Source organism: Micrasema longulum, unplaced genomic scaffold (genome assembly GCF_059751315.1).
Source record: "Micrasema longulum isolate JH-2025_06_02 unplaced genomic scaffold, ASM5975131v1 h1tg001144l, whole genome shotgun sequence".
Lineage (NCBI taxonomy): Eukaryota > Metazoa > Arthropoda > Insecta > Trichoptera > Brachycentridae > Micrasema > Micrasema longulum.
This window is the reverse complement of record NW_028278332.1, coordinates 102957-123155: the sequence shown is the minus strand read 5'-3', so window position 1 is coordinate 123155 and position 20199 is coordinate 102957. Positions and strand designations below refer to the sequence as shown.

The window sequence follows — 20199 nt, the reverse complement described above, 5'->3', positions numbered from 1 at the left end:
GTTCTACTTCATTGTGAGCAATATCAACTCATTGATATTTATGTTTGAATGTTTCGTGTATCGGAATTAGATTTAACTATTATAAATAATAAAATTACAAATATAATCAATAATACACAAAATATAATTAATGATGACATAAATTTCATAGAGTCCCACTCACTACGATAACATGTTCTGAAGAGGACTCTCTGTTAATTTTAAAGCATTTATTTTATTATTTATAATGTGAAATATTAAAACGCTTTTGAAGAAGATGAAATTTTCGTAATTAGTATTTAATTCCTGGCATTTAAATAAAAAATAAAGTTTCGTATTTAAATGCCAGTAGAGAAATAAATTGGTAATAAAAATACTGATAATAACAAAAACCAGTTTTATCACGTCAACATGGCGTCACGTTATGATGTACATAACATATTATGTTTATTAGTTTCCCTACTCCAAACTTGAGTTTATAACGAAGTTTTAATTCAAAATTAATTTTATCAAAAAAAACACTTCAGCGCCATTTTTACAGATAAGTCGGATGGATTTATCATGATTTATAAGTGTTTCAACAGAAGAGAACCTTTCGGAAAGGGGTATATAGAAGGTTATAGGTTTTTATTACGAAATTAACAGATGTTATATTATAAATAATATGTTATTAATATCTGGGACCTCAAACATTGTATAAGAAAGCGCTAAATAGGGTTTTTCAAGCTATATAAACTATAAAAATAGATTAAATTAAAATTGGTAATTTCCATTTATTAATTTCTTCAAATATACTTAGAATTATTTTACCACATCAAACGCTGTTAAATCTAAAATACATCTTTACATTATATAGATAGTGCTATTATAGTAAAATATATTTAAATCGTTCCTATGGTCTTGTCCTTTTAATAAATTAATCGAATTGCGATAATCTGTTACAGAAAAACATCGTTTATGAAAAAACACTTGTAGTAAGGATTCAACCATTTTTGATATAAACTGACACTTTTCATGTTGACCTCTACGGAATCTAATCGGCCTCTTGCATCATAGACAAACGCGTTGACCATTTGATCAAGAGTTTATACGGATATTATTATACAATAAATTTATTGATCAAAGGAGTGATAGTTTTCATACTATTAATTTGTCGATGGTTGCTATTACTACGACATAATAAAATTATCCCTCTAAAGAATAATAAAATAATGTAGGTACTTCCGGTAATTAATTAGATTTCTAAGAAATAAGCATTTTATGTTTTTTGTTCTTTTAATGTGTGTTTTACCGATTTTTTGTATTATCAAGTGTGTCGTGAAGATGTGTACAAGACACGTGAATCCCTCATTAACAAATCTTTTATTAACTCTTCACTTCCCGGTTTATGTAATCATTTATATTTCCTCATTACAACATATTAGTAAGTACTTCCTGTTTTCAAATATATTTTACCAGACGTTTTTTAAAGAGCATATGGAAGCATAGACTTTCGCGACTTATGAACTATCGGCTAGTTTAAGTGATAACTTTCCACAATTTTGCGTATATTGATCATGAAAGGTCTTTTTTAGTTTCAATCCTGGGAATCGGTTAGCAACAAAGCCCCGCATCTTTTCCTCCACTCCGCTCGGTTGACGATCCTCATCAGCTCTATATGGGAGGTATAGTCCATGTCTTGGCATATTTGCTTCAGATACTCTCGGAGAGCACGCCCTCCGCCAATCGATCCCTCAATCATTTCCTCTAGTATATTGTGCAGGAGATTTTCATGTCACTGCATATTATTATTTTATTTTATTTTGTTTTATTTTATTTTATTTTATTTTATTTTATTTTATTTTATTTTATTTTATTTTATTTTATTTTATTTTATTTTATTTTATTTTATTTTATTTTATTTTATTTTATTTTATTTTATTTTATTTTATTTTATTTTATTTTATTTTATTTTATTGTATTTTATTTTATTTTATTTTATTTTATTTTATTATTTTTATTTTATTTTATTTTATTTTATTTTATTTTATTTTATTTTATTTTATTTTATTTTATTTTATTTTATTTTATTTTATTTTATTTTATTTTATTTTATTTTATTTTATTTTATTTTATTTTATTTTATTTTATTTTATTTTATTTTATTTTATTTTATTTTATTTTATTTTATTTTATTTTATTTTATTTTATTTTATTTTATTTTATTTTATTTTATTTTATTTTATTTTATTCAAAAAACATACAGTCATACATAATTAGTATTAAAGTCAACATTTTTTAACATAAAAAGACCAATTACCTTTTCATAAATTAAGAAATAAATATAAACATTAAATATGACAAAAAAATAAATAAGAATTTCAAGTGAGAAAAGAATAATTGTTAACATTTGCGTTTTCTATGGAGGTAATAAATAAAAATACCGAATGCATACTCCGAGCCATCCACGCACACACACATGAACGCACATATAAAACATACACAAACATATACATTACATGCGGCACATATACATAGCATAAACCACTCAAGATGCACATTCAGCAACTATTCCAAATAATCGACCCCATGAAGAAATTTTCTGTATAAATGCAACGTGCAGTTAAAAATGTCTACATCAATACTGAGTCCATAATAATACATTATAGACTGCATTCTGCACGGTGTTTGACAGATGCCTGATTTCTTCGATCCTGCTGAGAACCTCATCATTCGTAATGTATTCTCTCCAGAAAATTCTTAGGATTCGTCTATAGGTCCACATTTCGAAAGTCTCAAAATTTTGCGATCACTTTCGCTTATGCACCATTTCTCACCACACATCAAAATATTTTACACGTATGTTTTTACTAATTGCTTGCGTCCCTTTACGTCCATGTAGCATCCGAAAATATTTTATATCTTATCAACCCTAGCTCACTAACCTTATATTCGAGTAACGGTGTAACTAAGCTTTCGTCTGTCAGACAACGAAACAAATCATCAATATTAATTTAATCACTTTTATTTTTTAGGTATAACAAATTTCCTTATATGGCAATCGAAATTTTCAGGAGATCAAATAGTTTAAATATTTTTGGAAATAACCTACATGGTATGGCCACTGCACATAGAAACAGTGTGTTCGCCACAAATAGGTCTTTGCAACCCTTCCAGAAGTATTTCGTCATGCGACGTTTTCGGCGGGACAATAGGTGCAAATTTTTCGCTTATTCGGTAATTCTACTTGTTAGTTGACTATTGCCGTCTTGGCAACCTTCAATTATATAAATATATAAGGAAAAAAAGTTGCAGAACTACCAACCTTTCATCTGTCAGACGACGATTACGCGATATATCCCGATCTAATTACCATGCGTCCGCAATCGATGCGTGTGGGTAACTAATTTCACTATTTACGAAGGTACTAGATGAGGGCAGGGAGGCGGGCGGAGGGAACTTATAGAAACAGCAAAAGCACGGGGTGCCAGTAGTTTATCAGACGAATCGTTAGTGATCTAGGGTTAAAGGCGAGTTTTGTTTGGTGGATGCGCCTGTCAACTTCGCTTTTCCTACAGCCATCCCATGTGATTTTGCTCCCAAAATAGACAATCTTTTTTGCGTAAGAACATATTAAGTTCTCATGACATGGCGTGACAAAATCCAATAATGAGAATGGAAATAGAATTTACAAAACGTGTTCTTACACGCGGTAAAAATTAGAGCATTACAGCGAAATTTCTCAAAAACGCACGAAAAAAAAATAATTTTTTTAATATATTTTTTCTTACATATTTACAAAAAATTTAAATTATAAAAATACATCTTAAAATTGAGCTGTAACATAATTTGGTAAAAATGCCCCGTTGAATAAAATCGAACTACGTCACAAGTTCTTGCTAATCAACCAATCAACTACAGTGTTGGATAAATTCCCGGTCTCCAGGAAGCCATCTTACAGCCAGGACAATTTAGCAAAGACAACCAGTGACGTCACGGGCGTAGTAATTTCAAAATTAAAAAACTTTAAAAAATCATTTCGATTATAATACGAATACACGATACATAAAAAAAATATTATTTTTTGCTTAGTTTGATAGTCTATTGGCATTATTTTTTTTCAAAAAACCAGTGAACTTCGTCATTACTTGAAGATCTCGTCAAAAGTCGGAATAATCGGCATGCGTACATGAAAAGATGTAGGAATGTAGAGGAAGGCAGATATGTATGTTAAGGCAGAGTTATGTTACGTTTTATCATCTCTGACTACCCCTACGGGGAAACAGCGTTATTATTTTTTTGTTTTTCAATTTCAGCCCTTTGACAATTGAAAATGTTACCAGGAAATTATAAAGTTGTTCATATTGAGTACTATTAATATAATGTAAGGATATTGGAATGAGATAATAACCAGTTGTGACTATCTCAAAACATGAATATTGAATTAGGATTTCCGTACCAGGGTATCAGAAAAAGAGAGCGACAATCATCACCCTTTGTGTTTGTTTGAATAGACTAGGAGTGTATAAAAATGGATATTATTTAAGTTGTCTATCAATTATAAACTTAACGGTTTTTAACAGCAACATTGTTAAAAACCGGATAAAACGAATGTTTTAAAATGACTACAATATCTTTTAATAATGAGGCAATTTTTTTTTAATACATTTATCAAATAAAGTAAACAATCTTCAATAAATGTCAAAATTTAATGATATTGTTTCGTTTTAAAATGCCTGTATTTCATTTCAAATGTTTAAAAACATTTAATCATATTTTGAAAAGAAATTTCAGTTGTAGTAATTATTATTTAGTTTTACCTATCATTAATCAATATTTTCAACGTCGCGTTTTAAATAAACAATGTTTTTTTTTCCAAATCTTATGCTATTTTATTTTTCGAACCTCTTACCAGACTACATACGACCTTAACTGTTATTCTTTAACAGTTTATTTTTATTATGTCTCTCTAGGTTTACGCTAACAATCATTGTTTTTTTAAACACTCGATCCAAGAATACCACAGCCTACATTTAAGTAACTGTCACTAAGACGCCGTTGATATTTATTCCATGAACATAACTAATTTCTTTTTTTATAATTGTAAGGTGGATGAGATCTCTATCAAAGGTTTTACATTTATATATATATATATATAGAGATTATCTTCTGCCATTTCTTCCTATTTTTCTTAGTTTTCTTTTCTTATTTCATTTACAGTTACTATATAAATTTGAACCGTTCTGATAATTCACAGTCTAAGTCAAAGGTGAAGTATTTGAGATCATCTTCTGATATTTCTTTATGGAATTACATATGCTATATAAAGTAAAACGCTTCAGATTAGGTGCAGTCTAAATCAAAAGTTTCAAATTTAAAGTATGGAGATCCTCATTTGCTAGAAATAACCATTCAAAAACATCTAGATGTAGGTTCTGCAGTGAAGATTAGGAAACACCTATTCACATTATATGCGAATGTGATACTTTTCATTTTAAAAGAAGCCTCATCCTTGGAGGACCACTGGTTAAACCTGAGGATGTAAAAGAGCTCGCCTTCTACTAAAAATACCCCGATACTTTACGGATTTGGATTTAGCAAAATGCTAACTCTTGCCTTTCACTCAGTAGCCAGGCTCTTAAAGACTTGGGCTTGGAGAATAGATCTTTACAGGTCGCAGTGACATCAGGAGCTTGTATAGCTCTTATCTCTACCTCTATGAAAAAATAAGACTGAAAATCATCTTCTAAAATTTCTTGGTAGAATTATATTTTCTATGTAAATTAAAACCTTTCGGATTAGGTACAGTCTAGAGCAGTGATGGGTAACCTTTTTAACTCGGTATGTCAATACTCTTGACAAAACCTGGCTTGACTCAGGTGCCGTGTCACATCCAGGAATATTAATAATATTGCAGCCCTAGTAAATGGAAGACAAACGAAGTCAGCCTACTAACAAAAAAAGAGCATCGCTCGTTCTTGGATGAAGATCGTCCAAAAAAGGTCTCGGCGTGTCCCCTGTGACACGCATGTCATAGGTCATAGGTTACCCATTACTAATACAAATAAACTACTATGTTGATTTGAAGCAGTAGAATAAATAATAAGTAGGTTTTGTTAATACGTAGAGAAAGTTAGCCAAATCTAAATCTCCAACTAAAGGGTGTCAATATTGAGAGAGTCAAACAGTTCAGGTACTTGAACAGTATTGTCACTAATAATCTAGTCCCCGACACTGAGATAAAATACAGAAGAGAAGAGGCTCAAATAAAAGTGACATGAACAGCATTTAACAAAATGAAAAATCTTCTTTGTGACGATAGTATAAACCTCAGAGTAATAATTCTCTAAAGAATCCCTTAAGCTCTATTGCATAGAGTTCAACAAGTTGTACATAACTCTGTATTATAAAATAATATTTAAGTTGGGGAAGAATGTGATTCGAACCACGGACCTTTGATCCGCGAGTCCAAGACACTAGCCACGGGACCACTACCCGATGCGAATATGTTTGGTTTTAGTTTAACAACAAACGTGTAACGAACGGTTTCAGTTAGCGCTTAAAATTCTAAATCCAAGTGCCTACGGCCCATTGTATTGCCGTAATATATAGCTAACTTCGTGGTCAATAATCATAGAATGGTTTTTCTCCATATGGGCGACTGTATTATAGTAGGGCCAATTGAATAGGTCACATTTGACACTTCATCAAAATTCAACAACATAACCTTGTAAGGGCGGTAGTAAAATATTATTTATTTTTTCGAATTTAGAACTGCACAATTGCTTAACTTTTTTCAATTACGATTACATATTTATTGTAATAATGACAAAATAAGGTAATTTTATGATTTACTTTCACTAATAAACCATTCTAAACATAATAAACCTATTCTGTTCTAAACGTCGTTACAATGTTGCATCAGTGAACCCTTTTTCTTTTTAAACACTAGGGATGTTACCCAGAAAAATCGAATGTTGATAGTTTTGTTAAATTATGTACATATCTTATTTCGTTCCTTAAATTTAAGATAGAAAATAATAATGGGACAGGGATTCGACTTCTGATTTTGAAAATAAAATTACAGTACCTATAAGTACTTTTTCATAGCAACTGAATTCAATTGACATATATTATGTTTGAAGTCCGAATCGATTCATTCACTTTAATCGATGTTTTTAAGCAGGTTACCTCACTATGAAGCTAAAACCGACAAATGTCAAATGTGACCTATTAAATTGGCCCTACTATAGGTTATTACTAAGCCGATGGTATAAACCTTAAGATGAGACAATAAATGGTCAAATGTTATATATGGTCTGTCCTACTATACGGTGTAGAGGCGTGGACTCATAAAGGTAATATTATAAACCGCCTTGAAGCACTTGAAATGTGAATCCACCGTAAAATGTTAATAATATCTTCGACCGATATGATAACTAACAATAAACTATTGCGTAGAGTCAATACGAATAGAAAACTATTTACCACCGCTAAGCTCCGTAAGATTTCATATTTTGACCATGTGTTGAGAGGTGATAAATATGCCATACTTCAGCTTGTTAAAACAGCTTTTCTGGCTTCGGAACATCTGAGCATGGACCAGGATTAGAACTGTGGAGGAATTGTTTCTGAAACTTTCTCCGAGTAGTCGTCAGCGTCGGGGGGGACCCGACATGACACGTGAAGAAGAAGAAGATCAATACGTCAAATTACACAACAATTTAGAAGTTTCATTTCCATACATCTGCGTACTGGATCTACATACTTGCAAAATCTATAGAAAGGCCTCACAATATATTCCATAGAATTTTCTTCAATAATGTTGATCAATAAGTGACAGATGAATACGTACAGTATATAATATTATCGTTAAGTTCCTGTTTCCAATACCTACACAGCAGATCTGATAGTAGTGGTGAACAATATAAGAAGAGAGCGACTCTGTCGAAACACGGTAAATAGAAAGTAGGTATTTCATTCGCACGATACGCTTTAGCGAACTTACTGATCATTATTATTTCGTGTTGGAAGCGGTACCAGCGAGTCAGTTCAAATTTTAGGTATGAACTGTGACTGTTGAATATTTATCAATATTAACTTGCCCTAATCATTAGAGACTAATACTGAAATTGAACCCCTTTTAGGATGTCATCCGAAGATACAGAAAATTGAAATTTATTGCAACAGAGAGGAAAACATTATTAATAAAGGAATGTGGAAGTTTAAACATTCACAGGGCTTATGACCTGTCATAATCTAGCCTTTCTACAAACATTTAGACATAACCAAAAATTTCTGAGAGAGATAATTTATTTATTCAATTAATTTCATTTTAACAGAGACAAAGGAAATAATTTTGATAGATAGATAGATATACCACCTGAGATGAAGGACTTATTTTCTGGTTTGAGTGATCACTTTACACGCTGTGTGACATTCACCATTCTGCCTAATATTTGCAAATTCCTACATCTCCACAATTTTCAAACGTTATACCTATATTCTTCTTCTTCTTCTGCAGTCTTATTCTCTCCACTGCTGGATAAAGGCCTCTTCCAAACGTCTCCATTCCTTCCTATCACCCGCTTTCATCATCCACGTTTTACCGGCAATAGAGGCAATGTCGTCGACCCATCTTTTTTGTGGCCTTCCAACACTTCTTTTGTTTGCCCATGATCTCCACTTTTTATTCTGGGTGTCCACCTGCCATCATTTTGTCTCGCCAAGTGCCCTGCCTACTGCCATTTCGATTTCGCTGCACGATCCATGATATCCACGACTCCGGTTTGGCGCCTTATTTCTTCATTTCTTATTTTGTCTCTTAGACATACACCGAGCATCTGTCTTTCCATGGATCGTTGCGTGCATTTTAATTTATACCTATATTTATAAATTATACCTATATTATATGTATTTTAAACCGGGTTGTGGTCCCGTGGTAGTATTGTGGACTCACGGACCAAAGATCCGAGGCTCAAATCCCACTCTTCCACAACTCGATTTGCATTTTTCCGGTACAAATTATGTACGACTTGTAGGAAATGGTCTGAAAATTGAAATATTTGAATAAATAATAAAAACTACGGTATTATTTTTTTTATTAAAAATAAAATGTATCTAGTAAAAACAGACATGCTTTCACATTATTTGATACTTCCTCATAGGCGACATCTGTTGACTTTTTCGACAGATCAAAAGCATTGTAAATGGCTAGATTTAGAAATTCTCCAATATCTCTAAAAATTATTTCCTCGAGATATCGGTCGATTTATTTATCACTTTAATTAAAAACATGCTGGTAAAACTTTTTTGATAAGGTTTTAACTACGACACGGTACATGACGTTATAAACATACATTTCGAAACAAAAAACTTCGGCAATATTTAGAGTATCTCCAAATGTTCGTAGACAAGGCTGAATTTTAGTCCCTGGGGAATAATTCAGATTTAAACATATTAATTGAACATAGGTGGAGCTGTGAATGTTACAACGTGTAAAGTGGTCATTCATTCTTCAAAAGTGAATCTATTCAAAATCTGTCCGAAGAAAATTATGATAGAAGAAATAAAAAAAGTATTTGAATTGCACTATACAGTCATCCCTAGAACTGGTTACTCTAGTAAGGGCCTAAAATAATTGTGTACAAAAAATATTTTATATGTTACATTTATAAAATATTATAGTCGGCCTCATGGTGTAGTGGTCAGCGCAGTTCGATTCCCGATATAGTTGACTTGAAATATTTACTTAAAAGGGTGTTTTTTCACTAGAATATTTCATACTCCCTGGACTGAAACCTGAAACGTAAGACTGATCATCTTACCTTCATGTTATAAAAATGATAAAGATAAACTGCGAATTGTATACTAATGCACCATAGATGATATTTATTTTTAAAAAACTAGCCAGTGTCAGGTCATAAACCCTGCAAATACCAAGACTATCATATTCCTTGCTCAAAAATATTTTCCCTCTTTAATGCAATTTTTTTTTTAAAACATTTAAAAAAATATAATTAAGAAATATTTGCGTTCTTATGATTTACCCTAATATTTCATTTTGAGAGCCATTTTCAACGAGCTGTAAATAACTCACTATTGGAAAATGGAAATCAAGTTAGGGTAGAGTGGGATTCGAACCACGGACCTTTGAGCCGTGAGTCCAAGACACTAGCCACGGGACCACAACCCGATTCAAGCATTAACCCTGAAGACGCTTTCATGCTATCTGAAACCTCGGAAAAGAGTGCGTACGATACACAACATAATAAACTAGAAAAACTTATTTGTGCTTCTAAACGGCTGTGAAAATTAGAGAATTTTAATGAGGTCTTAAAGTTAAATTTATTCAAAAAACAGTTTTCTAATATCGAGTTTTTCTATCTTAGCAAACCAAGAAAATAATATTTTATTACGTCTATAGTTCACAAACGATTAATGGCTTTATTGACTAGAGGCATAATCATGGAACCGAGATTTTATTTTTCTTTTTATCGTTTAATGTTTTTTTAATATAATATCCGTAAGTTTTGAATAATTATTTCTTAATACTTTTGTTTAAACGTTACGTTTAACTTTTATAAATTGTAGAACATAAAAAAACTTTTTGCAAGTACCTTTTTTAAATTACTATTATTCTTTATAAACAATGTCGCGTGTGGAACACCATAATAAGTGAGGTATGATGCTAAAGACATCGTAAGATGGAGTAGACAGCGAAAGATGGAATGGTACGGTCATGTCCAAAAAATGAACGCCACCAGGCTCCCTATATTGCAATGTCATGGGACATGTAGCCTCATGGGACTCGTCCTCGAAAACACCTTCCAAAAGATAGAAGAACAGCTGGGAATCCACCTCACAGGAGGAACAACCATCTGAAGAACAGACCACATAGGTCGTATGCAAGGAAAAATAATAAAAACCAAGAACTTTTGTTTTTTAATCATTCTGTTACCAAATTAAGGCCAAAGACACAAACTAGCTGGCCGACGCTACGTATTTATGTACTTCCGCAGTCTCACATCCCGCCTTACATTTTTTTTTAAGTACAATTTAAACTGACGTGCTTGCAGCTCAAAATATTTCTCTAAACGGACAAATAAGTGTATTATCATTCAACGCGTTGTCGCCGGCCGTGTCAGAAAAAATATATGAAGACAGGTGCACTAGCGTCCCGATACATCCCCAAAGTTTGATTGAGTTTTAGTAGAAAAATAATTCCTTTAATTGGTTCAATGGTTTAACTAATTTTATCTGGGATTATGAAAGGACTTTTTAAGAAAATGCCTCTAACAGGCAAACGGAGCATGACAGAAAATGAATTTTCCCATATTTTACGTAAGTTCCTGCATTTATTTCTCAGGGACTTTTTTATATTTTAATATAAAATTGCAATAACTGTATACCTTAGACATTTACCTTATTATCTGTATAGAATAAACTGTTCAATCACAATTAATATTGCTTTTGTTGGGATGATGCGAAATTGTGTTTCTAATATCAATAATTGACTAAATTCAAAATTGTCAGGTGAAATCATATTGCCAAAAGGCTTTTTTTTTAATGCATGTTTCCTTCAATAGTACCTTAATAATTGTTCAAAGTATTACCAACGTAGTACCAGCTTCAGTAAGAAGATGAGTTTAGAAAAATAACAAACAAATTTGCACAAAAACTCAGATGAAAGACGGAAATAATTTATCGTTATAAAATCGTCACCACAAACGATAAATTAAAATATCCACAAAACACGTATAAAGAATTTTAGCGGTTTAAATACTAAATATTATTTTCAGTCTCTTTATTTGCGGTTGATTTCTTTCGTAACCCTGGATCGAACAAAAACAAAGAAAGTTATTATGACAAGCGACGAATAATATGCAAGCTCGTAACTTTACGCTGTCCATATTATAATACTTTCTCTTCAGCAAACTGAAAGAAATCTGAAATATTTGTACGTAAAATCTGTTTTCTTAAATTTCACCGATAACCGTAAACCATTAATTTTCATTACTTTAAAAAGACAGGTGTCAATTTTGTGTTGAAATTTGGGATTTCACATTCAATATTTGTCGGAACAAGTGACATTCAAAAATATAAATTACTAATTTTATTATTAATAAGAAGATTCTAATTTAAAAAAATAATTTAATACTTTAAAACAGATTGCTAAAAATAATGGATATAAAGATAAATTAATCGATAAAATATTAAATCAAAAACAAAAACGCAAACATATAAATAAATCACAACAGATCGCCACAGATCTCCTTTTTGTTCTGCAAGTTCTAGGACCAACTATCACATGCACTCGCCTATCTCTAGGCTCCACAGATATGGCAATCAGTATGACGACAAGGCCGATATATTTATTTCTGGACTTGATAGTTATAAAACGAGTCTGATTTCTTTTTTTCTCTGGCAATATTATTCTTTAACTTTTCTTGGTATTTAAAAATGTTTTCCTTTTTTATTTTTTCATATTTATGAATTTATTTCGTTAATATTTTTGGCTGCTTATGTGTATTTACCTACTTATTAATATTGTTAAAGTTATGCAATTTTATTTTTTTTTGTTATGTATTTAAATATGTATTTTTTTTTTTCATATTTATGTTCAATATATGTTAAAGGCAATTTATGCCGTTTGTGTAAAAATAAATAAATATTTATATTCTACCTCACAATAAATAAAGCTAATCCACCTAAACAATTGAGACGGATTCTTTTATAAATGATATTTTTTATGAACAATTAATTCCCTACCATAAAAAATTAAACCTGCATTCTATTTAAACAACTAATAATATAGGAGCATTGTTAAAAACCACAAAGACAATGTCCCTATATACCATAAATCTTGTATATACAAACTGAATTGTAATTATTGCGATTCAATCTACCTTGGAAAAACTAAAAGAAACTCTAATATTAGAATAAAAGAACATCAAATGTGTCTAAATAATAATATTTTTTGTTAATTCGCAAACCATCTGATAAATAAATAATCACAATTTTAATCACTGGACTAAAAGTTCTTCGTGTTGAAAATAAAATCTTAAATTTAGACAAGTTGAAAATTTTAGAAATTAGAAAAGCGGTTCATGATAATATAAAAATTATCAATAGCCAAATAAACAATATTTCCTTTAGTCCATCTCACTTCACACTTCCCATCTTTAAAAGAACAACATGACAAAAAGACTTGACTTATTGGCTCCATATGTATGTGTAATGTTTAGTAATCACCGTTTAAATAAAATAGGGTAGAATCATTACGAGTATTACGTACGTCAATAGCTGATAACACCAGGTATCGAATACAATTGCATGAATTCATCGTATTGAATTGAATGGAAGCATCCGTTTTATTTTAATTTTATTTATTTAGGAACAATGACTGATTACCTTTCAACAAGTACAAAACAAAATTTACCGGGCCGATAATCCTTTATACGAGTACTATGTATGAGTTAAATAATTATAAGACAGATAAATAATATTGAGCAAAAATATACTTGAATTATAAATTTAGAAAATGGCAAAGTTAAAAAAATGAACACATCTAGAAACAAGAAACCTTTCTCCTAAAAGCGCTGGACCATTTTCCAAAGATATCATATATTAGATATTAATTTTACAACAATAATACAATACTTAAAATAATTGGTACTATCCATATCTTTTTCACCTATTAGAAAAGCATACTTCGATGCTTAAAAAAATATAAATAGATACATTTTATGTAATGAGTTTTAACAGTTACGAGTTTTTACATATTATACAATATAGGAATATTTTACTTTTGACTGTGTTATTTTCCTTTTGTCTAAAAAGGCAACAATAGAATTTCGTTTAAGAATATAAGATGTTTTTTTCATGTTTTGAATGAGAATTAGATGCAAATCATCGAATTGTATCTTTATTTTCAACACGTTTGCGTATTGTTTATTCCTCGTCCTATTTACGCCGTCCTAAAAATATTGTTTTAACTCGTATTTTCTAAATAAATAAAAATAAAGTTGCCAATTTAAAAACATCGATTTGGTTATTGTAAAACCGCAAATGAACGTCTTAATCTGGATTGAATTACAAAGCCTAAAACCGAGATCTGAGACTGAGCACAAGATGGAAAGCAATAAAAGCTTATGTATAGCCAGTGTTGCTGTATGGAGTGGAGGGTTGGACTCTTAAAGTTTCAACGATGAACAAAATTGAGGCCTTCAAACTTTGGTTACGTAGAAGAATGCATCGAATCTCATAGACTGATCGTGTCTCCGATGAAGCGGTTTTAAGCATTATAAACGAATAAATAAGGAGTTACTGACCACTGTCAAAAGAAGAAAAGCCTCGTACTTTGGTCACATATTCCACAATGAGAAGTATGCCCTTATCCAACTTATTATGGAAGGAATGATAGAGGGCAAGCGGGGTATGGGACAGAAAAGAGCATCATGGCTCAGAAATCTTAGACAGCGGTTCGGTGTGCCGGATGCAGCAGCGCTGATTAGACTGGCCCAGGATCGTAATGAATTCAGAATGATGATTGCCAATCTCCGATAGGAGTGGCAAAAGAAGAAGAAGATTAAGCCTAATTAGTTATAAAATGTTTGGACAACTGATGCTTCTCGGAATTCAGAAATTTAATATTTTTCTTCTTTTATAGTTTTTAAATTCGGTTTGTACAATTAACATGTATTAGAAGAACAATTCTCTACTTACCTCTACAAAATGTGGATATTTTGGGTAAAGTATCATTGAGTTTAGTGTTTGTGCAAACTAAAATGTGATTTACTTTTTCTGAAAAGATTAATTGCAGCGATTCCGAAATCAGAACATCGATTTGTGCAATTACACGGTATGTTTTTAGTTGCAATTAACTTGTCATCTTCTCAGATTCCTGTGCATCATTTTGTGATGTGATGTCTTCTTTAAAACACCGTGCAATATGCTATTCGTGATCACGTCAACTATTCTCCGCCGTGCTGTGTAATCACTAACCAAGGCACGCAACGGGTTGCAATAACTAATTATTGCAAAACACACGAATGATTTGTTTCTTTCTAATACTTACTGTAAACCCCTGACTGACAATATTTTGATTCCGTCCGCGGTCTATTTAATGGTAAGCGCATTTTTCTACCGCGCATGAGATCCCAGGTTCGATTCCCGGTAAGATTGACATGAAAAACCAATAATTTACAGCCACTGTACTAACACCTGAAGCGTAAGACTAATAATCTTGCCTTTGTGTAAAAAAAATATCTACATTTACTGCGATTTGTATAGCAAGGAAACTCCCTAGCTGTTTGTTAATACGAAGTTAACATTAAAATCCCACTTTCTGGAATTCGTCAATTTACTCCATTTTGTTGGATTATTGAAATAAATCAATATCACCTCACTCATCACTTTCAGAATATGATGTTTTTCTTAAGAAACTAGTCAATTATTAGATAATTACAAAATTTAGACTGACTTTGTTATTATGAATCGCAGAGAAAACGAAAACGTTTGACATTGAAAGCATGTTCACAGTTTGCTTTGTACTCTGTGCCTATCGCTAACTCGGGGAGAGAAGTTTTCTACATATATTATATTATACCCACGGTATATTTTAATGTATTGGAGAAATGGAGCAATGTGGGTCAAAGGCCTATTTCAGATGGTTCGTACAAATCCACACGGCACGGTAAAATTAACTAGGGAGGACTAATTTTTAGGTATTTAAAAAAAAAATATTTACACATATCTCGTGGTCTTGTCCTTTTCCTTCTATAAATACCGAACGGAGCTTCTTGCTGGCTGACCGAAGTCTTTATATAAGTCCACTCGGGTATACTGATCTGATGGCTTCCAAAAATAGTTTCGTAAATTTTAAAGAGTTTGGTAATAATTTCGAATCATGTCGAATAAATTTAATCCTAGTCAGGTGAGATTTCACTTTCTCTTTTTCCTTAATCCAATAGAGTATATATTATGTACTTCTGGATTACCTTCTATCGGCGTGGTGATGCCAAGGCTATTAGATTACAGAGATTTCCATAAGGCAGATTTTCTCGTTGGGCAACTAGCAATCTTTCATGGGACTTAAAGTGCGGTGTGCGGAAAGTGGAGGGCCAGCTTTATTATTTTTTATTCCGTAATCTTATTATATTTATGAATTGGCAGGCAAGCGCACCAACCAGTACATCATGAGGCTGACTAATCTCCACTGAATTGTAACTTGCAGATTTTTTTCCTCAGAGTAACCATCGACTCAAATACACTCATCCAGGATTCTAATTATATTGCATAAACAGAAATGTATTCTTTATTCTACTGAATACAGGATTTTGTTTAGTAGAAGTCAAGCCAATCAGTCCACTGGATAAATAAATCATAATTCTCCTATTTCACAGAACTCCGTATCCAGGAGAGAAAAAAATACGATTCTGTGAAATAGAACCAGAATCCTGGACGAGCGATTTTGACTCGAGAACAACACTTATGATAAAATGTAACTCAAATACCAGTAAATCCTTTGTTTTATAAAGCAAGCTTCTACTTTCATTCATATTGGTATACATGCCCTTCGACTGTGTCTACATTTGACAAGATTTGAGGTTATGATTTATCTGATCTTGCCAAGTCTTTTTTGCCAGTCCTCGTCCTACATTATAAATATTTTTTACTGTTGTTTCCTCATCCATTCGTTCTACATGATCATACCATATTGGTGTGGGCTAGAACTTAGCACGATCGAGCAAATATAAACCTTTATCCGAAAATGTCAAAAGCTGACACAATCGACGGGAATACGTGATCAGATGCTCGAGTATATAAGTGGAAAAAGCTAGCATTGTGTGCCAAGGTGAAAATACTGATTCTCATCTTCTTTGTTTACCCCTGCAAGGAAATGGTATGATTGCAATAGTAAAATGATTTCTTTATTCTTCCATAACAGCATCGTTACTTTTTCCGCAGCGTTATATCTAACTATGTTTAATTTAAAACTTAAAGACAAAGAACTGAATCTTGTGGATACTACTGTACTTTTGGGCATAAAATTAGATTCTAAGCTTTAATGGTGTTCACATACAGCTAATTTATATTATTTATTAATTTATTGAACAAACTTAGTTCTGCAGTCTACACTGTTAAAAAGATTCGACATTTTACTGATGTAGAAACAGCTAGATTGGTATATTTCAATTACTTCCACAGCGTCATGTTTTACGGTATACTGCTGTGGGGAAGTGCTGCAGATATTTATTCTGTTTTTGTGCCGCAGAAGAGAGCTGTTCGAGCAACTTACAATGTGAATCCCAGAGAATCGCTCAGAGATAAGTTTTAAGAAATCAATATATTGACAGTCACGTGTCAATTTATTTATGAAAACTTGATCTATGTACATAAAAATATTGATGTTTTTAGGAGGAACAGAGATGTCCACAGGTTAAACACAAGAAATAAAGATATGCTAGTTGTGGCCAAAAAATGATAATTATTTTGCCTCAACTGCATACGATTCTACAACAAGGTATCTCTTGAAATTCAAAATGCAAAAATAAATAAAGATTTTATCAAGCACAGGCTGTTTGGAAAGAGCTATTATAGAGTTGAATAATATTTGCAGGACAGGACAGCTTGGCATTAGATTCGTGTTTATTGATTTTAATTTATTAATTTTAGTTTCTTATTTAAATTTATTCGTTTGTTAGGTTTAATTTACTAATTGTTGAATTATATGAATATTTATAATTTTATTAAAGTTTATAAGTGCTTCAATGAATCCTATGTAAAGAATTATATAATACTTAATACTTAATTTACCATAATAATTTCAAGATATAATTAATAAACAATTAACCGTATGCTTTGGATGCAATTTCATTCCAGGAATACTAGGAAATCATATTATGACCAAAAAGACTATAATTATAATTTTCATTCTTATAATCTAACAATAATACTTTCAACATTAATTTAATTATTTCTTAATATAAGTACGTAGCGAACAATTGTTGCAGTAAATTGCTGAGTCATACATTTACATAACACATCACATACATCATTATAGAAAACAAAAAATCATGTTCGTGGACGATTGCGCTATAAAAATAGTACTTTTGAAATAAATATTTTACTAAAAATAAATTTATGGTTTTTACTACGAAGAAGGCTATTTAATAATTTTAAGAAAACACTTAAATCTATGATAAATTTAATAATACGAACATCTCAATTTGACGTGAATAAAATAAAAGTTATGGACTTTTATGGGAATTGGATGTGGCTATTTTTATAAATGTACGACACTCAATTCCAATAAAAACACAACAAAATCAGTTTCCTAACATTTAGATAAAAAACAAAGTTTCTTTTATATTTCAATTCGAAACACTAATGACATGTTTTTGTTAGTCCAGGATTAAGTTTGCTCAATATAGTTGTTTTTATAGAGTCGCTTTTACTTTCGTTGACACACTTTTTACTTTTTCAAATATCTGTATATACGTATAGGTATCTATGAATCAGTATAGGTACAGTGGAAACAACATTGAATTAAAATTTTCCACATTTTATATTCGCTTCAATATCTGTATCTTTTGATATCTACATTATTTAGATACTCGCGATGCTTTTACATAATCAAGAAATTTAAAATGCAATTATAAAATATATCACGACAGCTTTATTCTTCTCCGTTAACATTAACATTAATTTGAATTACGTAATTTAAAATGCGAAGATCTTTTAAATCGATTTTGCAACTTCGGCATTATTATTTTGAGATATGTAAATATGATTATATTGAGTAAATATTAGCTTAGTGATTAAAATAAACAGAATTATGTTATATTACCGGGGGAGGCTCTGAGCTGGCGTACACCTCAGAAGGGGGATATTCCGGCTTCATGGTAACTGTAGCCATCGAGTCAGGCTGGTGATCTTTTTCCATCGTGCCAGATGGCGAACTCACAGTAAATATACCCGAACTAATTCACGGAACCTACAGCGACTCGGCAGTACTAGCACAGCGCAGTCACAAGAATATGCAAAGTAATTAAACGAATTTAAATTCAAACGCGGCGTGACGTTTTCAGGTGACGGCCTGGCAGCTAGGGATAGGATGTTGTTTCTCCGACGTCGACCGTCAGTATGAAAGTTGTTCTCGCAGTCGAGAGGAACCTGAGCTCGGCTGGAGTGGGAGAAGTATGTACCGTGTCTGCCAGAGAGTGGTGCGATTGTTCTAGGCAAATAAATTTCAAATGATCACCGAAGACGCCATTATTGTATAAAAATTCATCGGTAGGTTAAGCGCCAATGTGGCGTTCGGGAATAATTGGACCCATTTTCCATATACATTCTCTTACATTCGGCATAGTAACTAATAATTAAGGAACCCAGATTCTTTCTTTCCCAATTCTTATCCCGACAAAACTTTAATTAACTATATTATATTCCAAAATTCTTCATCCCCGCTTTCAAAATTCCCAATAAATGTATTTTTTAAAGACCCTGCTTTACCCCCTCTATCTGACCCTGTTAGTAATTAGCACTATTATGTATAATTATTTAGGTTTAGTTTACATTCACACCTGATGATGGGTAATTTTGAATACCCGAAACTTGTGTTATATTTAATATTAAGCCCATGTGTGGCGTAAAAATACAAAGTGTTTTAACTATTATATATTTAAGAACTAAACCCGTTGCAGGCGAAGTTAACTAACTGATATTTTAAAAGTGAAGTAAACTCATCGCTTTTATATTAAATTTTTGTAATCAGTACAATCGAAAAAAAAAAATTTCCTTAAGCACAAAATATCCACGCTAATTAAAAATTTCAAAACAGTTTTGTTAAAAAAATAGGCAGAAATCTCATAGCGTAATACTTTGAATGCAAAAATTTGTCTATTTTCTCAGTTCATTTACTTCACCTGCAAATGGGCTCATATATACTATTCTCGTGACGTGAACATCTTTTGCGCTATCTGACTTCAGTTTTCTTGTTTTCCTGATAATGCTTATTTGTGGGCCATAAACATGTTAATAGTATATTTATGCAATAATGTGCATAATTATAAATGTTAATTTAAAAAATATCCGCGTCGATAAATGTCTCACTTTACACGCCTGTTCAGGCTACTTATTATTTACAGCATTGCTATACAGATTGCATATCTCAAACAATGTAGGCGCGATTATTTTGCTAAAATTACCATTTCTAAGTTTATACTTTTAGGTATA

At 31.6% G+C, this 20199-nt stretch overlaps 1 protein-coding gene across 1 annotated transcript in view; it reads right to left on the bottom strand.

Moving 5' to 3' along the window:
* Positions 1-19180, bottom strand: part of LOC148276805 (uncharacterized) — a 76494-nt gene extending 57314 nt beyond the window's left edge. The window contains exon 1 of the mRNA XM_088233731.1: positions 18812-19180. Coding sequence (XP_088089857.1) covers positions 18812-18907 — 96 coding nt within the window. The 5' untranslated portion in view covers positions 18908-19180. The remainder of the gene's footprint in view (positions 1-18811) is intronic.
* Positions 19181-20199: the final 1019 nt, after the last annotated feature.